General features: G+C 47.7%; 1 protein-coding gene across 2 annotated transcripts in view; it reads left to right on the forward strand.

The window, feature by feature from the left end:
* Nucleotides 1-25,941, forward strand: part of brf1b (BRF1 RNA polymerase III transcription initiation factor subunit b) — a 76,109-nt gene that overhangs the window by 37,514 nt on the left and 12,654 nt on the right. For both annotated transcript variants that reach the window (XM_031582224.1, XM_031582225.2), the window contains exons 13-16: nucleotides 12,760-12,821; nucleotides 13,109-13,190; nucleotides 16,331-16,383; nucleotides 17,393-17,676. In XM_031582224.1, the coding sequence (XP_031438084.1) occupies nucleotides 12,760-12,821; nucleotides 13,109-13,190; nucleotides 16,331-16,383; nucleotides 17,393-17,676 (481 nt within the window). The remainder of the gene's footprint in view (nucleotides 1-12,759; nucleotides 12,822-13,108; nucleotides 13,191-16,330; nucleotides 16,384-17,392; nucleotides 17,677-25,941) is intronic.

Consider the following 25,941-nt stretch of genomic DNA (forward strand, 5'->3'; position numbering starts at 1 on the left):
CTTTCTGTCAATGCATTCAGTGATCAGCGTTCTCTTGATTCTGCCACATTAAGAGCAGACTGTCTCAGAGTTCCCCTCAGATCCATTTCATTACAAGAGCTCTCAGGCCACAGCAGCAGGCCTCCCTGTCTGGTGTCTCACAGCACCTGCTGGAGAGTTAACCCCTCGGACTTGCTCCCCGACCTCTGACCTTTCACCTGTGACCTAAACTTTTTCCTGGCACACCCCCCCACCCCCACCCCCAGGCCACCTCTCGCTCCCCGCCTCCGTCTCCGTCTGTGTCTGTCTGTGTGTGTCTCTCCTCTGCTCTGGCAGCGTCTGCACTTGTTTATCAGCGGCACACAAGCGCATTCTCCAGCTCCTGTGGTAATGAAGGAGAGAGTGTGTGTGTTTGTGTGTGCACGCTTGTGTGGTATTGAAGGAGAGTGTGTGTGTGTGTGTGTGTGTGTGTGTGTGTGTGTGTGTGTGTGTGTGTGTGTGTGTGTGTGTGTGTGTGTGTGTGCTTGTGTTTGTTTGTGTGTGCATGCTTGTGTGGTAATGAAGGAGAGTGTGTGTGTGTGTGCACGCTTGTCTGGTAATGAAAGAGTGTGTGTGTGTGTGTGTGCGTGTGTGTGTGTATGTGCGTGCGTGCACGCTTGTGTGGTAATGAAAAAGAGCGGGGGGAGGAGTTTGTTGGAAAGGCTGAGGGAGTTTTATGGCTCCTAAAAGGACAGAGAATGGTGAGTTGTGTGTGTGTGTATTTGTGCCTTGTGTGTGTGTGTTTGTCTTTGTGTCTGTGTGTGTGTCTATGTAGGGCTGTATTTGTATTTGTATTTGTTTGTGTGCATGTATGTGTTTGTTTTGCTGTGTGTGTAAGTGGGTAGGTCTATGTTTGTGTGTGTGTGTGTGTGTGTTGGAGGTTTTGGTGGTTGGAAGATGAAAGCAGTGGGGTGCTGTGCTGATATTATTGCATGTCATCATTGTCCTTGTGCCTGGGAAAGCTGATGACTGCGCAGTCGGGGGTTTGCCGTTAGAAAGCCTATTAGTGGCAAACTCACAGACACTCACAGACCCCCCCCCCCGGTCCTTTCCCATCTCCCCCCAGTGAGACAGACCTCCCTATTCACCCCACTGCAGAGCACAATCCGACAGGCTGCACTCCCCACTGCATGCTGAGGGTGGGTGGATATCTCTCTCTCTCTCTCTCTCTCTCTCTCTCTCTCTCTCTCTGTCCCTCTCTCTCTCTCTGTCCCTCTCTCTCTCTCTCGCTCTCTCTTTCTCTTTTTCACACACACACAAGCACACACACCCTCTCTGTTTCTCTCTGCATTACTATCTCTCTCTCTCACACACACACACACACACACACCATATATCTGTCTCTCTGGGCCTGTGTGTGTTTGTCTTACTGTGTATGTGTGTATAGAGTGCTTCTTTGTAAGTCGCTGGGCATCTGTTTGGGCTTGTGGCTATGTGCAGTGGACAAATATTTGTTATGTGTTTATATGAGAAAGTGGAAGGAGAGTCTGGATATTTGTGTGAGTGTCCCTCAGAGAGAGAGCGCGAGTGAGAGAGAGAGTGTGTGTGAGTGTGTCGTGTGAAAGCGAGGGAGAATGTGAGTGTGTGTGTGTGTGTATATACATAAGAGAGTGAGGGTGCAGGAATAGTCTTGATTGTGTCGATGGAAGTATGGCAGATGGTTGTATCAGTCTGACAGGCAGCCGTAGCTCTCTCTCTTTCGCCCCTTCTCGCTCTCTGTCCCTCTCCTTCACTGTCTCCCCCTCTCTCTTCCTCCCTCTCTCTCTCTCCCTCTCCTTCTCTGTCTCTCTCTCCCTCTCTCTCTCTCTCTCTCTCCCTCTCCTTCTCTGTCTCTCCCCCTTCTCTCTCTCTCCCTCTCCCTCTCCCTCTCTCTCCCTTTCAATCACTGTCCCTCCCTCTCTCTACCCCCCCTCTCTTTCCCTCTCCTTCTCTCTCTCTCCCTGCATCTCTCTCCCTCCCTCTCCCTCCTTCCCTCTCTCTCTCTCCCTCCCTCTCTCTCTCTCTCTCTCTCTCTCTCTCTCTGTCTCTCTCCCAGTCCAACGGCTCCATGGGCACTGTGGGAGTTTATTTCCAGTCCCTGTCTCTCCCCTCCCCTGTAGTGTGTCTGCTGCCTGCCGTATCTGCCCTGAATAGGGGCTCTCGGAGCGGAGGCCGTGGGAGATGCACGCATGCAACGACCTGCTTCTCACCCAAGGCCTATTTAAAGCCAGCCCACTTCCGAGGGGAGAGGCCAGATTTAGTCCCCTTGGAAAGAACGGAAGAAGAAAACGGAGAGAGGGAGGGAAAAAAAGCCTGAATCTGAATCTTCGTCGTAAGTAGTTCAGGCTTACGCAAGCCAAAAACATTTGTCGACTACGGCAACTCTGAAGAGCCGGTTTATAAATAACCGCCAGTCTCTAACTGCCAAAAAACTTTATTATGGGGACACACTTGTATAAAAAAATCTCACCAAACCATGCTACAGCTGTAGGCCCTAGGCATTGGATAGTTTTTATATTTCAGCGTCTGCTGACGCTTCTTTCTGCAGCGCCGATGTTGAACTTGCTGTGAATCTTGCCATTTCAAGCCAAGCAGCATCTAACGTGCGTGTAGCAGACGGCCAGCCTTCACTCGCGCTTGCACGAACGGCTCTCCTCCCGCAGAAACCCGACCTGCTCGACTGCTCGACTGCTTCTCTGCACAGATTTCTGGCCCGTGCCAGTGAGTCTGAGGGCGCTCGTATTTCTGCAAGACATAGAGACATCAAAACAGCAATTCAGACGGCAGACGCGGACTCCAGTCCGTGACAGTCGGCACTAAGCACGCTTTCTGTACACCGTTAACTTAATCACATGAAGTAGTCCTGCATACTACCTCTTGTCTCTCCTCCACTAACTCATGCAGGGGAGCTGGTCATTATCCTTGTGTGACCTCCAGCCCCGCTTTGTAAGAGATTGTAGCCGACTCTGCCGCAATCTATTCCATTTCCACAATGCTCACTACATTCTGGCACGAATGCATTAACTGAGACGAGTGATTTGGAAGTTCATACTTGGTAGGTGAGGTAAATAAGGACTAAACTCTTCATGTTGTGTGGTGGAATGGTCATATAACAGTGTCGGTCACAGAAGGAGAGTTGTTGCGTTTTTGTGCGGCGAGGGAAATGCTATCCCTGGTCTTGAGGAGTCCTGCATACTGGCGCTTCTCGTTCCTCTGCTAACACACGCGCAGCGCTGGTCGTTAGCCGTGCGTGGCCTGTAGCGCCGTTCATCAGGCCTCAAGGCCAAGGTGGTCGATACGCCCCACAGGGGTTCATTACAGGGGCTGCGTTCGGACCTCCAAGGCCGTGAGAGAGAAATGGTTCTGGGCCAGATCTGCTCCAGAATCTACAACTGTGGGAGAACTGACCTTTCGGCAGGAGTTTGATTGACAGGCAGTATGCTGAATCTGATCAATCGCAAGGCCACTATTATTAGCTCGCTATCGGCTCTGTTGCTATCCGCCATTTTGTCCCACAAGTAATTAGCATTACAGTATGTCTGTCAACTTTAAATTCTTTTTACCCTGCCTCAAGCCCGAAACTCATGAGGAGGGACGCGAGCGATGGATTAAACTGTGTGGAGGACCCATAGCCAGCCTAATCCATCACAAAAAAAACCTTCGACTGATCCAAGCTTGCAGCTTATCTGGCTAGTTATATAGCTGCTAACGTAGCCAACGTAATACTACTCACTAGTCACTTACCCACACAGTGATTTATTGGCATTATACACATACCAAGGTATTACCAACTAAAACTCTCTCTCTCTCCCTCTCTCTCCCCACAACACAACCTAGTCAGTAAGAGGCTTTGGCAGCAGACCACCTCCCCATATGAGCTCCCCTTGTGAGCCTCCTCTTTCCCATGAGGTGCTTTGTTCCTCCTGCCATGACAGTTGTGCTGTGCTGTGCTGTGTGATGCTGTGCTGTACTGTGCTGTGTGATGCTGTGCTGTACTGCGTGCAGACTCTGAGGGCAATAACGGCACGGGGACGACGGGAGGTTCTTAGACGCCCTGTGGCGGAGTTGGCGTCTTGCACTCTGATCTCGATAAATGTTTCACGTGTCCGTGTTTACCCAGCGGTAGGCCAGCAGGGGCACCTGTCCCACGTGAGATGCACTTTAAAACAAGCGCTTAGAACAGTCTAGAAACCTGCTTTTCTTCTTGTTTTATTTTGGGTTTAGTATCATTCTTTTACTTTCTCGTGTTCTGTGCTTTCGTTTCCTCTTTTCTCCCTTCTCTTCCCCTCTCATCTCCTCTTCCTCTCCTCTACTCTTCTGTCCTTTCTTATCTTTTACAGTCTTCTCCTCTCCGTTTTTTCCTATTTTGCTGAGGCCAGTAGAGTGTCACAGAGCCACATACTCTCACGCTCACCTCTTACTCAGTGTGTGTGTGTGTGTGCATGCGTGCATGTGTGGGTCACTTCCTCACTACCTGGTAAAAGGCTTGTGCAGCTGCCCGTGTGCGTTGGTGAAATGTGTGTGTGTGTGTGTGTGTGTGTGTGTGTGTGTGGCCGGGTGCGTGCGTGCGCGATGGCTTTTGGGGATTGGCTGAGACACGTCACGGGTGCCCTGCGGCTGGAGGCCGAGCTGGGATCGCTGGCTAGGGCTGACAGCCCGGCGGACCTCTGGAGGACGACACACACGCCTCACACACACGCCTCACCCGGGCCAGAGAGTAGCAACGGCATCATCCCCTCTCTCCTGCTGAACACAGAGCTTAACCACAGCAGACACACTCTCTCAACACACACAATCTATTTGGTGTTCAGAAAACCAAATACTTGTGCAGTGACAAAACGTGCTACAGACATAATTTGTCTGTAATAATTAAGTCATTTGCAGATTTGAAACGGTAGGGTTGCTGATCCCACTGTAGTCTTAAATGAATGCATGGCCAGAAGTAAAGTGAAAGTACTAATGTAAACTTTTCCTCTCGTTTTTTAGTTGAACGTTCGTAACAGTGTTTGTCACCCATTCAGAATTCTTGTATTTTTGTGTGGCAAGGGAAACGTTATCCCTGGGTTCTGGGCTCAGACAGAGAAAGTGTGTGTGGGTGTGTGTGTGTGTGTGTGTGTGTGTGTGTGTGTGTGTGTGTGTGTGTGTGTGTGTGTGTGTGTGTGTGTGTTTGTCCCATACATAAATAGGAGCCACAGCAGGCTGTCATTAACTAGTGCTTCTGCTCCTCCATTCTCTCTCTGTGGCGGTCTCTATCTCCTCTTTCTTTCTTTCTTTCTTTCTTTCTTTCTTTCTTTCTCACTCTCGCTCTCTCTCATTCTCTTCCTCTCACTCTCAGTCTCTATTCTCACTTTTCTCACAGTCTCTCAGACACACACACACACACACACACACACACACACACACACACACACACACACACACACACACACTTTCTCTCTCTGAGCCCAGACAGTAGGAGCAGGTGGTTGGGGTTGGGGAAGCAGTGTGAAGGTGATCGGGGCCATGTTGGCATGTCGTCTCTGCCGCCTCAGCAGCCCCAGACCCCCCCCACCCTCCTCACCTCCTGCTGGGCTGCCACTGAGGGCCGTGTGAAGGCTCAGGCTCAGGCTCTGCTCCCCCATCTGCACTCTTTCCCAAGAGCAACCCACCCCCCTCCCATCTACCCCCTTGCCCCTGGCCCTCGGGCCATACTGCCACACTCAATCCTCAGTCACAAGCACATGCCCCAGAGACGCAGAGTCTGGTCCACGTATGACTCAGATCTGGCAACCCAGCAAATCCACTTTTCCCCCTCTCTGTCTGGCCACACCCAAACCACCAAAAGATGTTTGTCTGGTCCAGATATGGCAACCCAGAAAATCTACTTTCCCCTTCTCACTCTGGCCACATCTAAACAACTACAATATGATTCTCTTCTTTGTGAAGGCTGTTTTTCATTATGCTGTTGTTGTTGTTGTTGTTTGAAATTGGTAGTAGCAGCACGTAGACATTCTGTCCTACATTTCTATGGTCCATCTGGTTTCAAAGGAAGAATGCTTCGTCTTCTTAGAGGTGCTTTGCCAGGGAGGTGTGTGTGTTTGTGTGTGTGTGAGTGGGTGTGTGTGAGGAGATAGCACATGGTGGCAGGAACAGGGGACTGGGGACGATGGTGGTGGTGGCTGTTCTGCCGCTACGTCACATCACGTCAGGCAGAAGTGTGACCTGCGACCACATGGCCTCCAGGGCCCCCCTCAGCCTCTCCTGGTTCTCTCAAGCAATCAACACAAACCTTTCACAGTCTCTGCAAATGCAACAGCAGAGATCCTACATGTAATCCACCATACAACAACATGCTTTCGTCAACCTATAGCCAAGGGAATATGAGACAGGGATAAAACATACAACACAAGTTCAGGATGTGTGCCATCAACTGAAACCTTAGCATTGTGCCTAACTCAAATAGAAAACAAAAATCTGGGGTCCCCCAAAACAGTGGACTATGCCCCATGTTAGGGGTAAGTTGATCCAGCTGACAGGATAAGTTGAGCAGTTTGAGAAAACTTAGAATTAGAACAATTTGAATATTAGAATACGGCTCTTCAGATTGCTGCTGAATGTTCCATTGATTTAAATGGGCTACCCCACCGTTCAGAGGTCCGATATTTCTTTATAATGACTGCTGCAAAAACGTATGACCTCTGCCGTTGGCAACAGATTGTGTGCTTCTAATTCACATCTTCCGTATAATTCTGCGAGTAGTCAGTTCATTTAACTTGACGGGAACTCATTGTAACTTGAAGTCATTCAGGATTGAATTTTCCAATACTGACCGGGGGACTAAACATTATCTCTTACATAATTAAATCCCCCATTCTGCTAATTTTATTGGTGTCCATGAATGAATATTACAATTCGCCAATTATTTGTTTTTCAATTTGAATGTAGACTCTCAACTACATGATTGGCATAGTAGCAAACCTTTTAGCCTATCAACATAACATAGCATAAACACCAACATGTCACATAATGTTCGGAATATCCATATAATCGCAAACTTTGCAGCCAATGACATGACATATATGTACGAAAAATGGCAAAACACGAGTGATGCTTCCATGTCATCCACATGGAAATAAACAAAAACTAGGACTACAAGCACGTGTCTGTTTTTCTTCTGTAATGACGTGGCATGACAGCTGTCAGGCTTCATCTAAATTATGAAATATAATGTCAGTTATTCATTGTAAGGGTGCAAGACTTATTTAAACACACCCCATATTTGGCCTAGCTTTAGGTAAACATGACTGAGCCACCAGTTTAACATGCCTCAAAGGCTCTGGGTCATTTTACCCCACAGTCACCATTTTGGGAAAAGTGCTTAGTCGAGCATCCATGACAAAAATTGCGCTGGTTGCCCAGCTCAGGGGGTGGGTCAACTTACCCACTGGCTCATCTTACCCGATCTTACTCCCCCCTGTGTGAACCCCCCCACCCGCAGAGCGATGTTAGGTTTCATTCATTCAGGCCCATACACAGTCTATATATATATATATATATTGCCTCGTTTGGCAGGCTTTTCATAATTCTACGTGACATAGCGTGACGTGACGTGCTGGCAAAGCAGAGCATCAGAGCAAGAGTTTCCTTCAGCTGGCATTCTCTTTCTTCCTCTCTCTCTCTCTCTCTCTCTCTCTCTCTCCCTCTCTCTCTCTCTCTCTCTCCCTCTCTCTCCATGGCAGGGCCCCCACGGAGCGGGGGGTCGTCTTATTTATTTGCATAATTATTTACATAATTTATTACATAATTGGGATTATGCTCAGTCAAGTGCACCGTCACATCTCAGAGCCACTGTGGCGTGAAATTTGCTGACTGTCGAGCGGGGAGGAGACAAAATACTAAAACAAGCCTTTGGCTCAAGCTTCTATTGACTCTCCATCGATAGGTCTGGTTTTACGGACCTCTCGAAGCGGCTGACGGGTCTTTTTCCATGGCAACAGCTAATGAAAGTACCTACTGGGTCAATTTCTATGGGAGAACCAGCAGCTAGTAGAAGCAGCAACTGGATCTTGTTCCATGGGAGGAGAAGGAGAAGGAGCAGGAGCTGGAAGCAGCTAACGGGTCTGTCTCTAGGGCAGGAGCAGCAGCTAGTGGAAGCAATTACTGGGTCTCTTATTGTATGGCAGGATCAGGCGCCAGAAGCAGCTACTGGGCCTGTGTCTGTGTCTGGAGGAGTAGCTAGTAGAAGCAGCTACTGGGCCTGTGTCTGTGTCTGGAGGAGTAGCTAGTAGAAGCAGCTGCTGGCAGGCCCACAGAGCAGTGTGTTCTCCACTCCCATGTTGGGCGATCCAGGGCTGTCCATGTGGAGGATGCTGGAGAGGAGAAGCGTCTGGGGTTGAAAATTACACGGCGCTGCGGGCAGCATAATCGCCGCTTACGTCTGGGGTTTTCGGTGGCAGTGCCCTGTCCGCTACCACACCCCTGCAGGGAACTTGTGTTGAGCAGGAGTGTGTGTGTTTGTGTGTGTGTGTGTGTGTGAGAGAGAGAGAGAGAGAAAGGGAGAGAGTTTGTGTGTGAGTAATTGTGTGTGTGTTTGTGTGTGTGTGTGTGTGTGTGTGTGTGTGTGTGTGTGTGTGTGTGTGTGTGTGTGTGTGTGTGTGTGTGTGTGTGTGTGTGTGTGTGTGTGTGTGTGTGTGTGTGTGTGTGTGTGTGTGAGAGAAAGGGAGAGAGTTTGTGTGTGAGTAAGTGTGTGTGTGTGTCTGTATTGTACCCCGCTTTAGGCCCACTGACAGGGCTCGGATGGCAGTTAACCTCAGCTTGACCCGCCCGTAACCCATCCCCCCCACCCCCACCCCCACCCCTTGTCTCCCACTCCCCCAACCTCTCTGCCCCTGCCCCCCCCCCCCCCCTCATGGCCTCCCAGAGCCAGCTGTGACATGAGCGCCAGTGGCGACAGCGACCCCAATCCGGTGCTCACCGCTGGAGACCGCCACTGATCTGCCCCAGCAGCGCAGGCAACCCAATAGCACTGGCTTATTTGCTTCTTCTCTCTGTTTTTTCTCTCTCACACACTCACTCCATCACTCTCTATCCTCTCTCCCTCTCTCGCTCTCTCTCACTCTAACTCACTCTCACTCTTCGTCTCTCTTTCTCTGTCTCTACTCTGCCAGCGTTTTCCTTCTCTCACTCTCCCCCCTCTCTGTCTTTCTTCACTCTTTCTCTCTCTCTCTCTCTCTCTCTCTCTCTCTCTCTCTCTCTCACTCTGCCAACTCTCACTCTTTCTCTAACTCTCCTACTCACTCTCTGTCTTACCTTGCCAGCACTCATTCTCTGTTTCTCTCTCTCCCTCTCTCTCTCACTAATTTTCTCATTCTCTCTTTCTCTTTCTCACACACGCTGCCAACACATCCCCTCTCTCCCTCTCGCTCTTTCTCTCTCTCTCTCTCTCTCTCTCTATCTCTCCCTCGTTCAGTCAAGCGTGGCCGTCGCTCTCAGGGACAAGTGTGATTTGCTCTGCTGGGTTTGATGTCTGACAGCCGCTGCACCAACGTTATGTGGGAGAGAGAGAGAGCGAGAGAGAAAGAGAGAGGGGCCTATCACACACGGCCCCGCCGGGCAGACCGCCATGTGGGGCTCCGGCTCCGGCTCTGGCTCCGATTGACCACCGGGGCCCGGAGCACAGGGACAGACTCGTGACCTCACAACTCCATGTCAAGGCTTCGGAGCTTGACAAGGACAAAAACAAAGTAATGGAACTCTCCGAGAATCCTGTCCACTACCACAAACCCCTGTGGGGGACTGGCGTTGAGCGACCGGTGTGTGTAAAAGTGAGTGTTTGAGAGAGTGTAGGTGTGTGTGTGAGAGTGTGAAATAAAACTCTCAGGAAAACGGCAGGAGTCATCAGAATGCTGTCTCGCACGTCAGTGTCGCTGTTGGAGCGACTGCTACCACCCTTTTGTACATTGACATCATATTAGGTAATTTATTCAGGTGACTCACAGCACAGCAACACGTACATTTTCATCAGTATATGGGCTCCATCAGGTCCATGACCATGTTGATGTCAGCACCTTGCTTTATCAGTGTAGCCACAGGAGCCCTTTTTATTATATAGACCTTGTTATAATACACTAACAGGTGCATATTAATACTCCATAGTTATATAATATTAGGTATTTTTATTATGATGGTTATAGTTAGGATAAGGGTTATGTCATTGGAATGGGCTATGTCATGAAAGTTACACACTGGTAATCAAGGAATTATACTGTGTTATGAAATTACACACTGGTTATAAATGAATTATACTGTGTTATGAAGTTACACACTGGTAATCAAGGAATTATACTGTGTTATGAAGTCAGGGTGCCAGCTGATTGGTGGGCGTGGGCGATGTGCTGTTTTTAAAAGTGAACAGGTGACAACCTGCGTGACCCACAGAGCTCGCGGCCAACATTGAGTGAGTGAGTTGTCATAGTGATGTTGATATTACAGCTCCTGATTGGACCTTTGGATTGGACATGGAAGATAGAAACCACATCGAGTAGGAAAAACATATATAGCACGAAATCACGCACCAATGAACTCGCTTGGCTCATGATTACATGTTGATTTTGGCTTTGGTCCAAATTTGATTGTCTGGGTCCGGATCCTTACCGGAGTCCGCCTATTGAGTACCCCCGCTTTAGGCCGATAGTTTTATTTATTGTGATAGAGTAGGCTGGCTTTTGTGTCCTCTTTATTAGTTTTTGCGTGTGTTTGCATAGCAGATGTGGCCTGGGGTTCTGACACAAGGGTGATGTACTATGAAGTGTGGAAGAGTGGTAGAGGTGGCAGTGAGACAGATGAAGGGAGGGAGGCCATGGTGTTATTGGCTGCCAGAGATTTAACTTGCCCTGCATCAGTGACTGCATTGACTGTATCGAACACGTGTGTGTGAGAAAGTGTGTGTGTGTGGGGGGGGGGCAGCAGCAGCAGCAGCAGGCGCGGTGGCTCGTCCCGGCGTCGATGTGAGAGGCAATGGATCACGGAGGGCAGATAACACTGATGTGTATGTATGATCCATGCCTGCGCCAGCGCTCCCTCCTCCTGTCTCCACTCATGCTCAATCCATCTCGCCCCGCCTGCATGTGCTTCACTGGTGGGGATGGTGAAGCGTGAGGCAGAAAACTCTTGAGATGGGCGACAGATTGTGACCCACTTTACCACCCCACACCCCCCCACCTCCCCCATGTTGGGTTGGGGTGGCTCTACAAAAAGTCTCTCGCGTCTTTTTTTTTTTTTCTCTCTCTTTCTTGATCTACCAGCGAGTACTGGTGTTGTGTTGTTCATTTTGAAGGCTTCTCTCTATTGCCGGTACATCTTTGAGGGAGCTGTCGCCACCTGTGTGTGTGTGTGTGTGTGTGTGTGTGTGTGTGTGTGTGTGTGTGTGTGTGTGTGTGTGTGTGTGTGTGTGTGTGTGTGTGACAGAGAAGGAAACCCACTGAGGTTTCTGTAGAGAAAGTTGTGTCAAATATTCACCACAGAGGCCGTTATTATTTATGCTAGATCTCTCTAGATCTGTGGTAGTACTTCCATGAGTTTTGCCTGAGTGAAACTTGCACTGAAACATGCATCGACACACCAAATGTACCCTGTAGGATCACATTCCTGGACCCAAAATCACGTGCATAGGGTTACCTGTTATGGGACTAAGATGACTGAGGCATTTTTTAAGCCCAATCAGTGTTTGCTTGTCTGCAGCTTTGTGGAAGAATACAGGAATAGTTCAATTTTGTCATGAATTTATCCAAGGATATTGCCAGTGTTGGCTGTGTAAACACCAAGAGGACATTTCATTTCTGTGCTTGCTATCAAATACATGAATGTGAATTTAAATACCACATGGTGCACTGTATTAACACATACACATCTCGTTTTGATGAAATGTAGTCTCAGTATATTGATTATGACATAACATGCGCTTTTTTCATACAGCCATTAAATGGCATTGCTTTAAGAGGTAGCAATCAAACAAGGGATTAATATATTTTATCATTAATATATTTAATGTTTTAAGTCATTGGAGTATAAGTTATTTCTCTGGAAAGGCACACCCACATATTTTGTAACCTGTTAAAGCATGAACTATCTTCACGACAAGCTGATTATGTGTGTGCATCAACGATCAAGCTCGAAGTACCGTGGGTCTCGACACGTTCACATCACAAGCTTGAGGCTAGAGAGCGTTGTGCAGCGGTTCACCCTGTTGCGTTTGAAGACGATTTGAGAACATCCTCAAAACACAACACCCGTTTCAGATCACAGCCAAGCCTATTACTGGCAATTACACAACAAAGAGCTCCCTGGGCCTGCATTATTGATATCGCTCTCGCACAAATTGCGTTGTCAGTTGTTGTCTTCAAACATTCGAGGCTCCAGTCAAGCGAGGAGATAATCTTTCATTTCATATTAAAAGGAAAAGGTTTGGCAAATAATCTACCCTCTGTCGGGAGGTAGACATTGGAGTCATGCCTTCGGCTATGTTGGTTTGTTTTTAGATGAAAAGGGAGTCAGGCTCACCCGAAAGCTCATCAGTCTGTCAGATCAAGATTGCAGTGTTTTCATTTTTGAAAAAGAAAACTAAATTAATGTCAGATTAGGACTTTCTTCACTGGTTACTTGCGTGGAGAATATGGAGCTTTCAGATTGAGAAAATCCATCTTTTGAGGGGGTGGCTGCTGCTGAGCATTGTGTCTCTCGCATGGAAATGTGTGTCACGTAAAAGTCGTATTTCTCTGTCTGCAGATGACAAGTCGGAGAGCGGAGAGCTCGACCTGGAGGGCATTGACGAGGATGAGATCGAGAAGGTGCGTTTTCCCTCTCACCGCCTGTACATATGCAGGCTTAAACCCAACATTATACACTCCTGTCCCTTCCTCTGCAAGGGATTAGTACCCAGCTCTGTGCTAAAGCTCTTAAGGTGACAAAAAGTTGAAGGAAAAAAAGCCTAATGACTTTGGCCGACTCGACGAAACTGAAACTGCATAATCTCCTCTCTTTTTCTTTTCTTTCTTTAAAACCTCACACATAGAGCATTAAAAGGTATCAATATGTGGTGGATGTCCCTCCTTATCCCCCTACCCGTTTCCTACAGTATATCCTAAATGAGAAGGAAGTGGAAGCTAAAACGGAGCTGTGGATGAAACAGAACGAGGACTACCTGCGGGAGCAGAAAGGTAAGAAAGAGAGTCGGAAGTCTGGCATTCTCATTAACTCCTCTCAGCCAAGCTTCGCCAGTCTTTTCTCACTGCTCAGCAGGTAGGCTCAGTGAGGCCAGAGGTCTCCTGCACTCAGTGTGTTTACATGATGGTATAATTCGAATCTTTGCTTAGTCGGACTATGCTTTCTTTCGAGGGTAGGTGCTATTATCCCAATATACATGGCAGTGAATAAATCGAATCATTGGCTGAAAGCATGTCATATCCGATACGATAGGTGGCGCTGTTTTTATTACAACTAGTGGTGATACAGCCCTTTCCGCTTGACCTCTTCACCACTACCAATAACAACAACAGTTGATTGAGCATGAATCGCGTCTGTTCATCGGTCCAGAAATGCGTGTTGCCTCTTGGGTTGTTTGTTTGTTTGTTTGTTTGTTTGTTTCTGCCAGGCCGATGTGTTTATAAGTTACATTATTCAAAGGTGAAAGATAAAAGGCGAGAGAAACGCACGCACATTCACACACGCGCGCAAATAATGGGTTACAGCCTAAACGCATTGCCCTTCTGCCAGTTGCATCAAATTGTTTTAGTACTTCTTCGCTGTCGATTTCCAAATCTGTGTGAATATTCATGAGAGCAAGTCCAGTCAGTCTTTTCGTAGATAGATACAAGACCTTCAGGACGCAATGAATGTTTGGCTAGAAATTCGCCGAACTTTCCAGGGCTTGATAAAGTTCACTGCGTAACTCATTTAGCTGTTTCCAGCTCTGTATCTGCATCGTCAACGCTGGGCATTAGTTGTCTGTACTCCGATTTTATAGTTTCCCCATTTTAATAAATATGCGTTCATGATATATTTTTCTTCTTCTCGCGTAGCAGAAGGTACGCACAGTGCGTACGGCTGCATGCGCCACTGGAACTCTGTGCAATTAATACAATACATAATAGGCTAATTGATACAATATCTCCTCGTTTGAGTGTGGTTGTTTGAGTGCAATGGGAGTGTATGATCGATGTTGTCTATAAAGGTATTTAGGTAAAGGTATTTACGGGAAAATATCTCGATCCACCTGTCACGTCTCTGTCTTTAGAGGGCAGCGCCAAATAACTGAACACAACTAAACTCACGCATATTTGATAGAATGAAGGACATATTAGTTGTGAATAGTATCACCGAGTTTGATAGGTATTGGTCAGGTAATAGCCGAGTGACAGCTGATTTGCTTTCTGATTTGACAGTACTAATTTGTGGGTTTTTTCAGCGCCAAATAACTGAACACAACTAAACTCACGCGTGCCTCGCGGCCACAATACCAAATTTCATCATATTTGATAGAATGAAGGACATATTAGTTGTGAATAGTATCACCGAGTTTGATAGGTATTGGTCAGGTAATAGCCGAGTGACAGCTGATTTGCTTTCTGATTTGACAGTACTAATTCGTGGTTTTTTTCAGCGCCAGATAACTGAACACAACTAAAGTCACGCGTGCCTCGCGGGCACAATACCAAATTTCATCATATTTGATAGAATGAAGGACATATTAGTTGTGAATAGTATCACCGAGTTTGATAGGTATTGGTCAGGTAATAGCCGAGTGACAGCTGATTTGCTTTCTGATTTAACAGTACTTATTCGTGGTTTTTTTCAGCGCCAGATAACTGAACACAACTAAAGTCACGCGTGCCTCGCGGGCACAATACCAAATTTCATCATATTTGATAAAATGAAGCACAAATTAGTTGTGAATAGTATCACCAAGTTTGACAGGTATTGGTCAGGGGAGACGGCCCAGTGTTCCGAAAGCCCGATATTCCGAAATCTCAATATTCCGAAAACTAGTCCCCCTGGCAAAATTTAGAAATATTTTAAGTGGCACAAAACACTCAAAGCATTTCGTTTGCACAGCAGAGCGGAGACGCTCACCGGGCTATCACGCATATAACTTTTCCTAGGCAATATTTGTTAACTTAGCCTACTCTGGTTTTGAATATGGGGTAGGCTACCACTCATGCGAAGGAAATCACCGGCAGATTGTCGCAGGACATTACGCAGATCTTGTCAAGCACTGACAAAGCATGCATGCGTTGGCAATCATACAAATATTTTTGTATCATCGCGATGCAAATGCATGTGTGTATAATAATATTCTGAATTCAAGTTAATGCTTGTGAAATAAAGGCATTTATATGTTTATGATTGTGTGATTCATTGGGATGTGCATGTGGGCAATAGTGGTTCACGTTGCTGTACTCACAATTTCGGAACAGCGGGCTGTCGGAAAAATGGGCTTTCGGAACATTGCCATGGAACCTTGGTCAGGTAATAGCCGAGTGACAGCTGATTTGACAGTACTGCTGTTGTTTTAAGCAAATAAAATGTGGAACGTCCTTATACGTGTTTAAGGAGGGGTTGTAAAGGTGCTCATATCTTCGGACCTCTTCTGTTATGTTTGTTCATAATCAACAAGAATAAGCTTGTGAGACAGTCTGCAGGATATTCATAAAAAACCGTGTCATTAGTATGAACAGTTGAGACAACTTATCCCTCTTTCGTCTTCCGGGTCACGACCTGGCAGGGAGAGAGGGAGCATGCGCAAAGACGCAAAGTCCAGTTCCTTATCCAATTCACCGTTACATGCCGCAATAGTCGAACTATCAACTGGATCGGATCGAGTTATCCAGGGGTGTTAGTCCGACTATGTGCGGTCCGACTACGATCCGACTAAGGTGCTTACATGAAACGGATAATGCGATTTCAGTCCGACTAAGGCAGTTATTCGAATCCATGTAACCACGGTCACTGATAGGAAGCGCTCTGTATAAGCATAAATTAGTTCCATTTTTTTCTTGTCTCTCACACGTTTTTTAACACTTTCCTGTAGTAGTTTTTTTCCCCTTGCTCTCACATAGTCATGGGCCTTTTCCTTTTTTTCTTTAATGTTCAAAGATAAAAGTTATTACATTAATTGACCATTAGCATTGATTGTATGATACCTTATAGAAGCCGTAGTAACCAAACTTATGGCCTCTCAGGAACTTCTGTTCCTGTCTGACAGCCAAATAATTCCTGTTTCACAAATTGCTTGATGTTTTACTCTCATCGTCCACCGTATGCATTTTGTGATGATTGTCTGAACTATTTGTTCTCTCAGAAAAAGAAGAGAGGATCGCAAAGGAGAAGGAACTGGGGATTTATAAAGAGAAGGTAAGATTGTGCGCGTGTGTTTGTGTGTGCGTGTGTTTGTCTTCGGGGTGGTTTAAGAACTATGCCCCCTCTCGTGCTGGGGCCACTGAAGAAGACATACAGCAGCTGTATCTGACGGAAGAGGGGTACTTTCCATTATAGACCGTACCACCTCTTGCCCCCCCCCCCTTTTCCTCCAGACTAACTTGCTGGCCGACATCTGTGCCACAGCTTTCAGCCAGAGACAATTAGCCGTCCGGCTGCAGACCCTCCTAATGAGGTGCCGAGAGCTTAATGCCAATAGCAGATTTGGTGAAATCTCATGTCCGCCGGCTTTGCTGTGGCGGGGCGATTTGCCCTGGATGTAAAACAAACACGATCGTATGGCGATTGCTGACAGTCTCATGGCCTCAATGGATTTAGCAGGGCCTTAAATAGGTTCAGACTTCCCTTTGATGACAGTATGGAGTCTAAGATCATTTTGGTCAAAGGCAAAAGGGAAAGACTGATGTATGGCTGATGTGTGGCTAACATGCATTGGTTTCTGTATATATTTAAAGTTGAGCACTCACCAAAATAAAGTTATTTTTCCAGCAACTAGTGGTTGTTGTTACCAATATTAAGTAATATTTAGGCATGTTGTACTTACCACAGTACTAATACATCGTTTCATTACCAAAGAGGACACCAAAGCGATAGTTTCGTGAGCAAAAAAGCATTTTCTAATTCCAAACAGGATACTTGGTACATAGTTTCACTCAAAAGGAGAAGGATTTCTTGAAATGAGAGCTTACGGTTGGCACGGCACAGTTCTTACAAGGTCCTGCCAAGTAGAGAATAAATAATGCATTTTAGAATCAATTGTCAGTTAAAATTTTATCAATGTCAAAACACCCATGGTCACCTAAATTAGGTCTACTAGTTTATTAGCATGCTGGAAGAAGGGTACGGCAACTTTCCACGACGGTAGCTGCGGGACGTTCAAATTTAGAGTTAGAGTCATTATTAAATCTATTTCTTGGAACTGCAGCCCAAGAAAACATCCAAGAAGCGCGAGCCGATCCAAGCAAACACGGCAGAGGAGGCCATCGAGAAGATGCTGGAGAGGAAGAAGATCTCCAGCAAGATCAACTACGACGTGCTGCGGGACCTCAACTGCAAAGGCAGTGGCAGTGGCAGTGGCAGCAGCCCTTCCCACGCCTCTGAGGACGCATCCACCACCAGCGCTGGGCACAAGAGGCTGACGCGACGCAAGAAGCAGCCCAGCAAGAGCAACCTCGGCCTGGCCAAGCCAGCCAGCCTCATGGGCAAAAGGTAGGCAGTTTTTACAGTACGTGATCGATTTCCAAATTGGGTTTTAAAACAGAGGACAGGAGACAGGAAGTGTCCTGGAGGGGGAAACGCTAGGCAGCTCTCAGGATGGATTTTGAAATGGGTTAAAAAATTAACAGGACGTTTGTCGGGGGTGGGGGGACTCCGGAAACTTGTCTTCCATTTGGTTTCATGTCAGAAAGAAGGTGCCTCGGTTGAAACCCTCGCTTTCTTTACAGGCTTCCCATCTTGCCAATCAATCATAGTTCTCACGACAACAGGGGGGCTTTCTCGGCGGGGGGTGATGTATGTCTGCTCAGTGAAAGACAAAGGGCAAAAAGAAAAAGGTTAAACCCATCGCCTCAGCAGGCCCACGTTCTGTCTGCGCCCTCTCCCTTTGGCTGACCTTCAGCATCGCTTCAAAAGATGCACGAATTTGTCATCCATTTTAGGCCCGAAACACTGTCTGTCTGCTGTCACTTGGCACCCTGCAGTGCATGCTGGGATTTGGCCCCCAACTCCAATTAATCGTCCGCCGGGGCGCCCAAGGTCCCCCGCGGGAAATTTAATGAACAAGAGATGCGATGTGGATTGGTGTCTCTCTCTCTTTCTACCTTCGCAAGCAGCTGCAGATGTCAAGTCTCGCGGCCCCTTTTATTATATATATATATACACATGTATATATATATATATATATATATATAATTATTTAATTTTTTCAACCAAAGCTGTTATGTTTCCCTTTAATGATAATTGCTAACGCTGCACTAAAGTTGCTGAACTGATAATGAGTCACACCAGGAAGGATCTGCGAAAGCTCTGGCGTAGTGGTTCATTCCACGAGCACTAATCTGGTGACCCTTTGCACCTCTTCAGTGCTCCTCAGCCAGTGCTCCATCTTGGGAAGCGAGCCATGAAATCAAAATGACGTCTCTGGGAGATCTCATTTGCCTTTGGCCCGGCTGAACCTTTACGAAGTCAAAATACGTCAAACTAGCTGACAGGCTAACTCTTGACTGATCCCAGAGTCATCTCAATTATAGCTTGAACTATTCCTACTTTGTGTTCATTATGATTAAATAACTGCACCAAGCTCATCATTTTACTGTGTGTGAGAGCGTCTGGAGGAGTATAGACTTGGCTTGCTCACTGCACTGGCTGGCCAGGTCCTGTTTAAAGACAGAAAACCATTGTGGGTGGAAGACACTGTGGAACAAATCGCACAATAAACTTCAATTTAGTTACAGTTCCATCAGAGTGACCGTTTCCCTCCTCTCCCTTTGTGTGGGACTATGGGAAAGCTGCTTAATATGCTGTCATGGGAGAAACGGCTGGACCTAGTCCCTCAGTCTTTGTGCCATTCAGGTTTAGTCATGGCCTGCTCCCACATCCACGGCACGGCACTGCACAAAGCACCAGCCCGAACCAGCCGTGCTTACTTCACGTCCCTAGACAAGCCCCCCAAAACACACTGATGACCACCACCTTTATCACAGCCATCCTGCCCGACAGTCTGCCCTCCACATTACCTCCTACTATACCACCAACCCAGCTGCTAGGCTCAGAGGTCCCCACTTTAACCCACCCCCACTGTCAAAGATGGAGGGAGGGATAATTGCTTGGCCATTTCTTTTTTTTCTCCTTTTTTTTCTTCTTCTTCTTGCTTTTTATGCACCCTCATTATCCACCACAAGTACTTCTGTTGTACGAGGTAAAGGTCCTCTGTCATGTACATTTGTGTGTGTGTGTGTGTGTGTGTGTGTGTGTGTGTGTGTGTGTGTGTGTGTGTGTGTGTGTGTGTGTGTGTGTGTGTGTGTGTGTGTGTGTGTGTGTGTGTTGAAATTGAAGGCAGTTGGTGGCAGTGTGTCATTGCCTTCACTGCAGGGCTCAGGAAGTGACGGGCTGACCCAATACTTTGCTTCCCAGCACACCACCATATGTGGGTCTCACAGGGTCCTTGTTTCAGATGGCTGCGCTGTGACATTGGGATTCATAATTCTGCAAAAATTACCTTAAAAGCGTTGGGCCTTTGTTCGCCAGCTTTGTTGGCTGGGCTACAAGAGAGGGGCAGGGATTCAATAGTGGCCAATGTCGCTTCAAGGTCACTGAGTCAGCATGTGTCTAATTCACCCACTGTGGGAAGAGGTTCCCAACACTTTTCCCTGCATGTTTTTTTTCCGCTTTTTATTTTATTTTTTTTTAGTCTGGATGCAGCTAGAAATAGCCCGTCTGCCCGGCTGTCCTGATGAGTTTTGCAGACCCCTCTCGTCCTTTGAAGAGGGTTGCCTCTCATTTCCACCAGGGCCTCTACGGTTTCCACCCTCCCGGGGGCCGACCCAACCGTCACTGTTTCCAAATGGCAATGATGTGAGCATCTCTCTCTACCGCGCTCGTCTCAAATATTAACCAGTCACACACACAGGAGAGGGGACGCTCCCTTTACCAAGCCCCTTTTTCAAAGTCCTCTGAACATGAGGATCCCACAAGCTGGTAGAGGGTGGTTGGGGGGGTATAAGTAAAAGGAGGGGCAGTGAATGGGGTGTGTGTGTGTGTGTGTGGGGGGGGGGGGGGGGGGGGGGTGGTTTGAAGCATGTGGAGTCAGATCACGCTGTAGTGGAATGCGATGCTTGCTTGGTGTCAGTTGGGGTCCCAAACCGTGAGTCGAGCCGAAACCCCCTTACCCCCCCCTTTCCCCTCGATCGCTCAGTGCAAAGAGGCAGATTGATTTTCCTGTTTTTCTTCTTTTTTTTTTCCTCTCCGCTCTCTCTCTCTCTGGCTCACCCAGCATCCTTGTCACATCGAGCCAGCACCAACTGTGGCTCTGATGAAAGCCATGTTGTGACAGATGATGTCCCCGAAAGGGACTGTGTCCTCCGAGTCTCGCCCGGAGGCAGGAAGGCAGAGACAGAAAGTGGAGGAGAGGGAGGTGGGGGGGGGGGGAGAGAGAGAGTGAAGTGGGGGATGGTGCAGTGGGGGCCATAGGGCTCAGAATCTTCCCCAGCAGCTTGAAGATCAGATAATTCTCCTCATGGTTGCCTTTGAGCCCTCCTCTACATATTAATGTTAATCTATAATTGTCCGTCTCTCTCCTTTGAAAATTAGAAAATAGTCACTCTTGACATTCAAACCTGCAAATACTTGATCTGTAGAGGAATAAAAATCTGTTCTCCTTGGTGAGTATATTTACTTACCCAGGCAGCCCAAACTTCACTGGTCTAATTTGATAGTCAGACCATCATGCGACCTCATCTCCTCAGGTTGCCTACGTTTGGTATTTGACCTCAGTCTAGCCTTTGTGCTTTGGCGTCGGGGACATTGGTGCGCTATTGTCTGAACCGGTGATCCATCAGTGGTCTTGGTGTCAGATAGTCTGGTCGCCGCGGCATTTCAGGAGCCACTTCCCGCCATCGGGAACAATGCGCCCAGTGGGGACTGACGAGACGAAGACTGTCATTGGTCATTAGGCTCAGTGGGGCAGCTGCCACCGTTGGGACGAACGCCGTCAATTTTTCATCTGCCACCTCTGAAATAATGATAGACTTTGGATGTTTATTACGAGTTTGCTGAATTTCAGTGTGGACTCCATTTCAGCCGTTTCCTCATAAAGCAGGTGTCTTTTTTCAAATGACAAAACAGTGTGATTGAGAGGAACTAGATTCCGCACTTTATTTGTATCTGTACACAACTGTTTCTGCCCATGTCAAGACTGCTGCAGTGCTGTCCTCTGGCCTGTTCTGTGCTATTTAAGTGTGGAGAGTCTGGCTTAGTTGGTGTGAGATGGGTCTCACGTTTCTCCTCTCTTCTCAGCCACCTAGGTGAGATCTTCACCTTGAGTGTAGCAGGCTATGGTGTGAGGTAATCACTCCTAGCTCATACCTGGTGTTGAGCTGTTGTTAGGTCCCAGGTGAAACCAGTGCCAACGTAGTTGAGGGAGCTTCTGTTGGTGTGACGCACAAAGCAAGTTCAGGAGAGGAAAGGACAACACACACTCTCATTTTTTCAGACGAGGAAAGGACAACACACACTCTCATTTTCAGACGAGGAGAGGACAACACACACTTTTCATTTTCAGACGAGGAGAGGACAACACACACTTTTCATTTTCAGTGCGAACACACAGACTCTCCATTTCAGCTGATTCCCCATTTAGTGGGTGTCTTGTTCCAAATGAAAGAACAATGACGTGGGCTAACAGTTGAGAGGTTGCTTGCGAAAAAGATTGTCTGTACAACAGTCCAGTAAAGCCCTCCCTTCTGTGCTTCTGAAGCAACGTTGTCGATTGGCTCGGACGACACACACTGATCCCTGGAGGACGACATGGGTGGACCGTCGGGGGGGCAAGAGATCACCAGTAGATGCGGAAGCAGTGTGACACGGTAGTCAGAACACGTTGTCAAAAACCCACTGTGGCGGTTGCCACCGGGGAGGAGAAAATTGGTACCTACCCGTGACAGCGGCATTATTTGATTTTTTTTTTCAAGCCAGGGCCACAGCAGAAGGCGGGCTCGACACCCACACTCGCGCCGTTGTGCTTGTCGTCAAAACAGTGTGAGGGGCGAGCAGCCGTCACGGAGTTCTCTTGAGGAGGCGGTCGCACCGCACACAAACTTGTCTGTGCCGTGTCAGGGTCGATAATATGTGTGTGGGCATGTTGGCTTCCACTGCGTTCACACAACATTGTGTGTGTTTTGGAAGGCTAAAGTGATTTGGTGTGTTCTGGCAGATGTGTGTGTCCTTAAATTGGTGAGAGATTTGCGTGTGTGTGTGTTTTTGCTCGTCTTTATCTCTTTAGCTCTGTCAGAGACTGTATTTGTCCGTGAAACTGTATTGTCCTGTGTGTTTCAGTGTCAGTGAGTGTCTGTCTCTGTCGGTATAGCTGTGTGTGTGTGTGTGTGTGTGTGTGTGTGTGCCTCCATGCCTGTGTAACTGTGAGTATGCAAGCAGTGCTGGGCCCCAGTCTAAGCCCACAGGCTGTAGTGGTTAAAGCAGGAGCACGGCCGCAGTGACATCAAGTGTGCAGAGGCATGAACCTGGCATAGTCACAACAGTGGGGAACAATCCCATCACCCCCACCCCCCAACCCCAACCCCCCAAGCTCCGTACCCCTCACCCATCACCCCTGCACCACCCCATCTCCTGCTGCTGAACCACCTCCAGGGTACTGAAGGATAATCATTCCTATCTTCAGTGCATTGACCCCCCCCCACCCCCCAACCCAGCACCCTGTGGGCTTCTCCCCAGTCTGTAGGAAGTGTGATAAGATGTGTTGTCACCACATGGTGCTGGTGGCTGCTGGTGTGTGTGAGTCTCTCTGTGTGTGTGTATATGTGTGTATCTGTCTGTCTTTATGTGTGGTAGAGGGGAAAATACCCCTACACACACACACACACACACACACACACACACACACACACACACACACATCCCCTCCTCCTCTTGCCCTGTTAAAGCATGGCCGCTCCAAGGGTCAAATTTCATCTGCGCTGCCTCTCTAAAATGTGGCCCCGAGCCTTTGAAGGGGTGGCCCGCGTGGAGCTGTAATGGTTTTGCCCTCCAGTGCACGAATCCCGAGGGCCGGGGAGGGAGGAGGTCAGACTCTTTACTCCTTCCTCCTCAGCAGCCTCAGTGGAGGAGCAGCCTGTCACCACGGCTCCAGCCAAGCTCTCGAATTCAGCGTTCAGAGTCCATCATTCCCAGACGTTCAGTAGTGTTTAGAAATATGTATGTGTGATTCGTCTCAGGGAAAAAAAATATTATAAGGTTATGACAACCACAATTGCTTTTGCCAAGAGAGCTTCCTTCCTCTTCCTTTTGGATTGGTTTGGAAATGTGGTGCTAATTGTTCCGATACGCATTAAGACTTATCCCAAGGTTGACCTCATGTGTGTAATGGATTACAGATTATAGATTATGATCTAGCTCTGCAGGAGTGCATCAGTGAAAGGAATCCTCTTCTAGACCACTCGGTTTTCTAGACTGGAATCCTCTTCTAGACGACTACGTTTTCTAGACTGACAGATCCTTGGACTTTTGTTATGGAGGGGTTGTTATTAAATTCACCTTGTCCAGGTGGTCTAGACAAGCGTCACCCCCAATCCCCTATTCTCCCTCTTTGTGTTGGATAGGGCCACTTAGTCTACCCAGACCAATGACTGGAAAACAGCGTACATTTAAGAGATGCGGAGATTTAACCAAATATGGTTTATTCTTGGTGGCCCTGGCCGATTTTCTGTTTACTACGCATGCTCTGGCTCCCAAAAGCACTTACTGCACAGAACCTGGCTCCGATTTTGCCAATATGGCCGACCAGTTTTGGCTTAATTTCTTCAGAATATACATGCATGACACCATGCTGCCCATCTTTCAGTCAATCATCCTACAGTCATCAACCCAGACAGCCCCATCTACCCCCACCTCCATATTTGAACCCACCACCTTCCCTCTAGGGTCCAACCCAGCTGGTTGCTCGTACCCCCCGACTGGTGGAGTGCCCCCTGTGCCCCGTCATATATATTTGCACAGACACACACACCCACAGCTGCCATTGGATATTGGCTTGGCTGAAAATATTACTTCCCCTTGTCAGATTTCATTGACATGCATTATTGACGGACAGACATATGGGCCTGGCTTCAGACCAAGAAATAAATAAATAACGAGAGGGGGAGAGAGAGAGAGAGAGAAATGGAAAGAGAGAGATGGAGTGAAAGAGAGAGAGGGAAATGGAAAGAGAGATTGAGAGAGAGACAGAAATGGATAAAGAGAGATGGAGTGAAAGAGAGAGAGGGAAATGGAAAGAGAGAGATTGAGAGAGAGAGAGATGGAGTGAAAGAGAGAGAGAAATGGATAGAGAGATTGAGTGAAAGAAAGAGAGACAGAAATGGAAAGAGAGAGATGGAGTGAGAGAGAGAGAGATGGAGAGAGATGGTCCTTCTGAATGAATAAAGCTGGGCCAATTTTGCGAGATCAAACACAGAGCCATTTAAACTGCGTTGCCTAGCTACAAAGCCCACCAGCACGCCGGTAATACTGCAAGCGTTTGATTTGAGATCTCCGCCCAGACAGGCGTCCGTTCCCGTCCTCGCCCCGCCAATGCCAGCCTGGTAGATTGGTGACTCGCGCCGTAATATGTACACTTTGGTTGGGAATGAATTGTATTGATGCACACAGGAAAGGGGACTATCCGTCAGGGAAATCAATGCCTGATCAAACAGGATATGGTTCTTCTCCAGGGGAATATGACATTGGGCAGAGAGATCTGATTTGCTGTAATAGCATCCCAGTTCTCAAGGGTATGGTTGGTGTGTGTGTGTGTGTGTGTGTGGGTGTTTCATCTTAGCTGTGCAGATGGAAGAGCATTCTATCTTGTGTTTGTGAGCAATAAAGTGAGGAAGTTGTAGGTCGTTCTTGCTGTTGCGTTCGGGGAATATATTATGTGTTCTTATCGTATGTGCATACATGTGTGCTAAAGATTGATTCATAACTTCTATATGTGAGAGAGAGTGTATATGTCTGTCTGTCTGTCTGTCTGTCTGTCTGTGTGCGTGTGCGTGTGCGTGTGTGTGTGTTTGTGTGCATACGAATGTGAGTGTGAGCTTGTTTCTGTATGTGTCTCCCCACTTTTTTTTCCTGTCTGAGAGGGACAGTACGGAGGAGACCCCAGGAGGTTGCAGGACATTATTGATGCAAGCAGAGAGAGGGGAGGGGATTGATTGTTAAAGTGGGCAAATTTGTCTTGCGTGTGTGAATTCGCTCCATTAGCGACCCCCATCATTTGCCATCTGTCCCCAGGCAGGGCGGATGGGGGGGTTCGCAGCTGGGGGGGGCAGGGCACTGGGCAGGGGGCAACGCCTCAAGGCCAGCCTGTGCCACAAGGGCACACCACATAACACCCCCCTAGCCCCACCCCACCCCACCCGATGCCCCCACCGGGCTCTCGGCTGTCTGTTGGTGTTAACAGGGGTAGGAGAAAAAAAAATGGGAAACAATTCAATTGTTGTTGCCTAACAGTTGGACCTCTTTCTGTAACTGTCTCTCCATCTGTAAGCTGTAAGGCTTCGATTCCTCTTTTTTTTTCCCCTCCTTTTTTTTTGCCTTGGGCAATTACATCTCCTGACCTGTGATACATCACTGCTTGTGTCGTGGTGAAATTGGCTCAAGCTGTTTTGCCGAGATGCAATATGGCTCCATCTCACTAATGCCTTAAGCTTCTCTTTTCATCTGTTAAATAGAGGAGGCAGGCTACGGGACAGATGCTAGCCTGTGTGT

Source organism: Clupea harengus, chromosome 15 (assembly GCF_900700415.2).
Source record: "Clupea harengus chromosome 15, Ch_v2.0.2, whole genome shotgun sequence".
NCBI lineage: Eukaryota > Metazoa > Chordata > Actinopteri > Clupeiformes > Clupeidae > Clupea > Clupea harengus.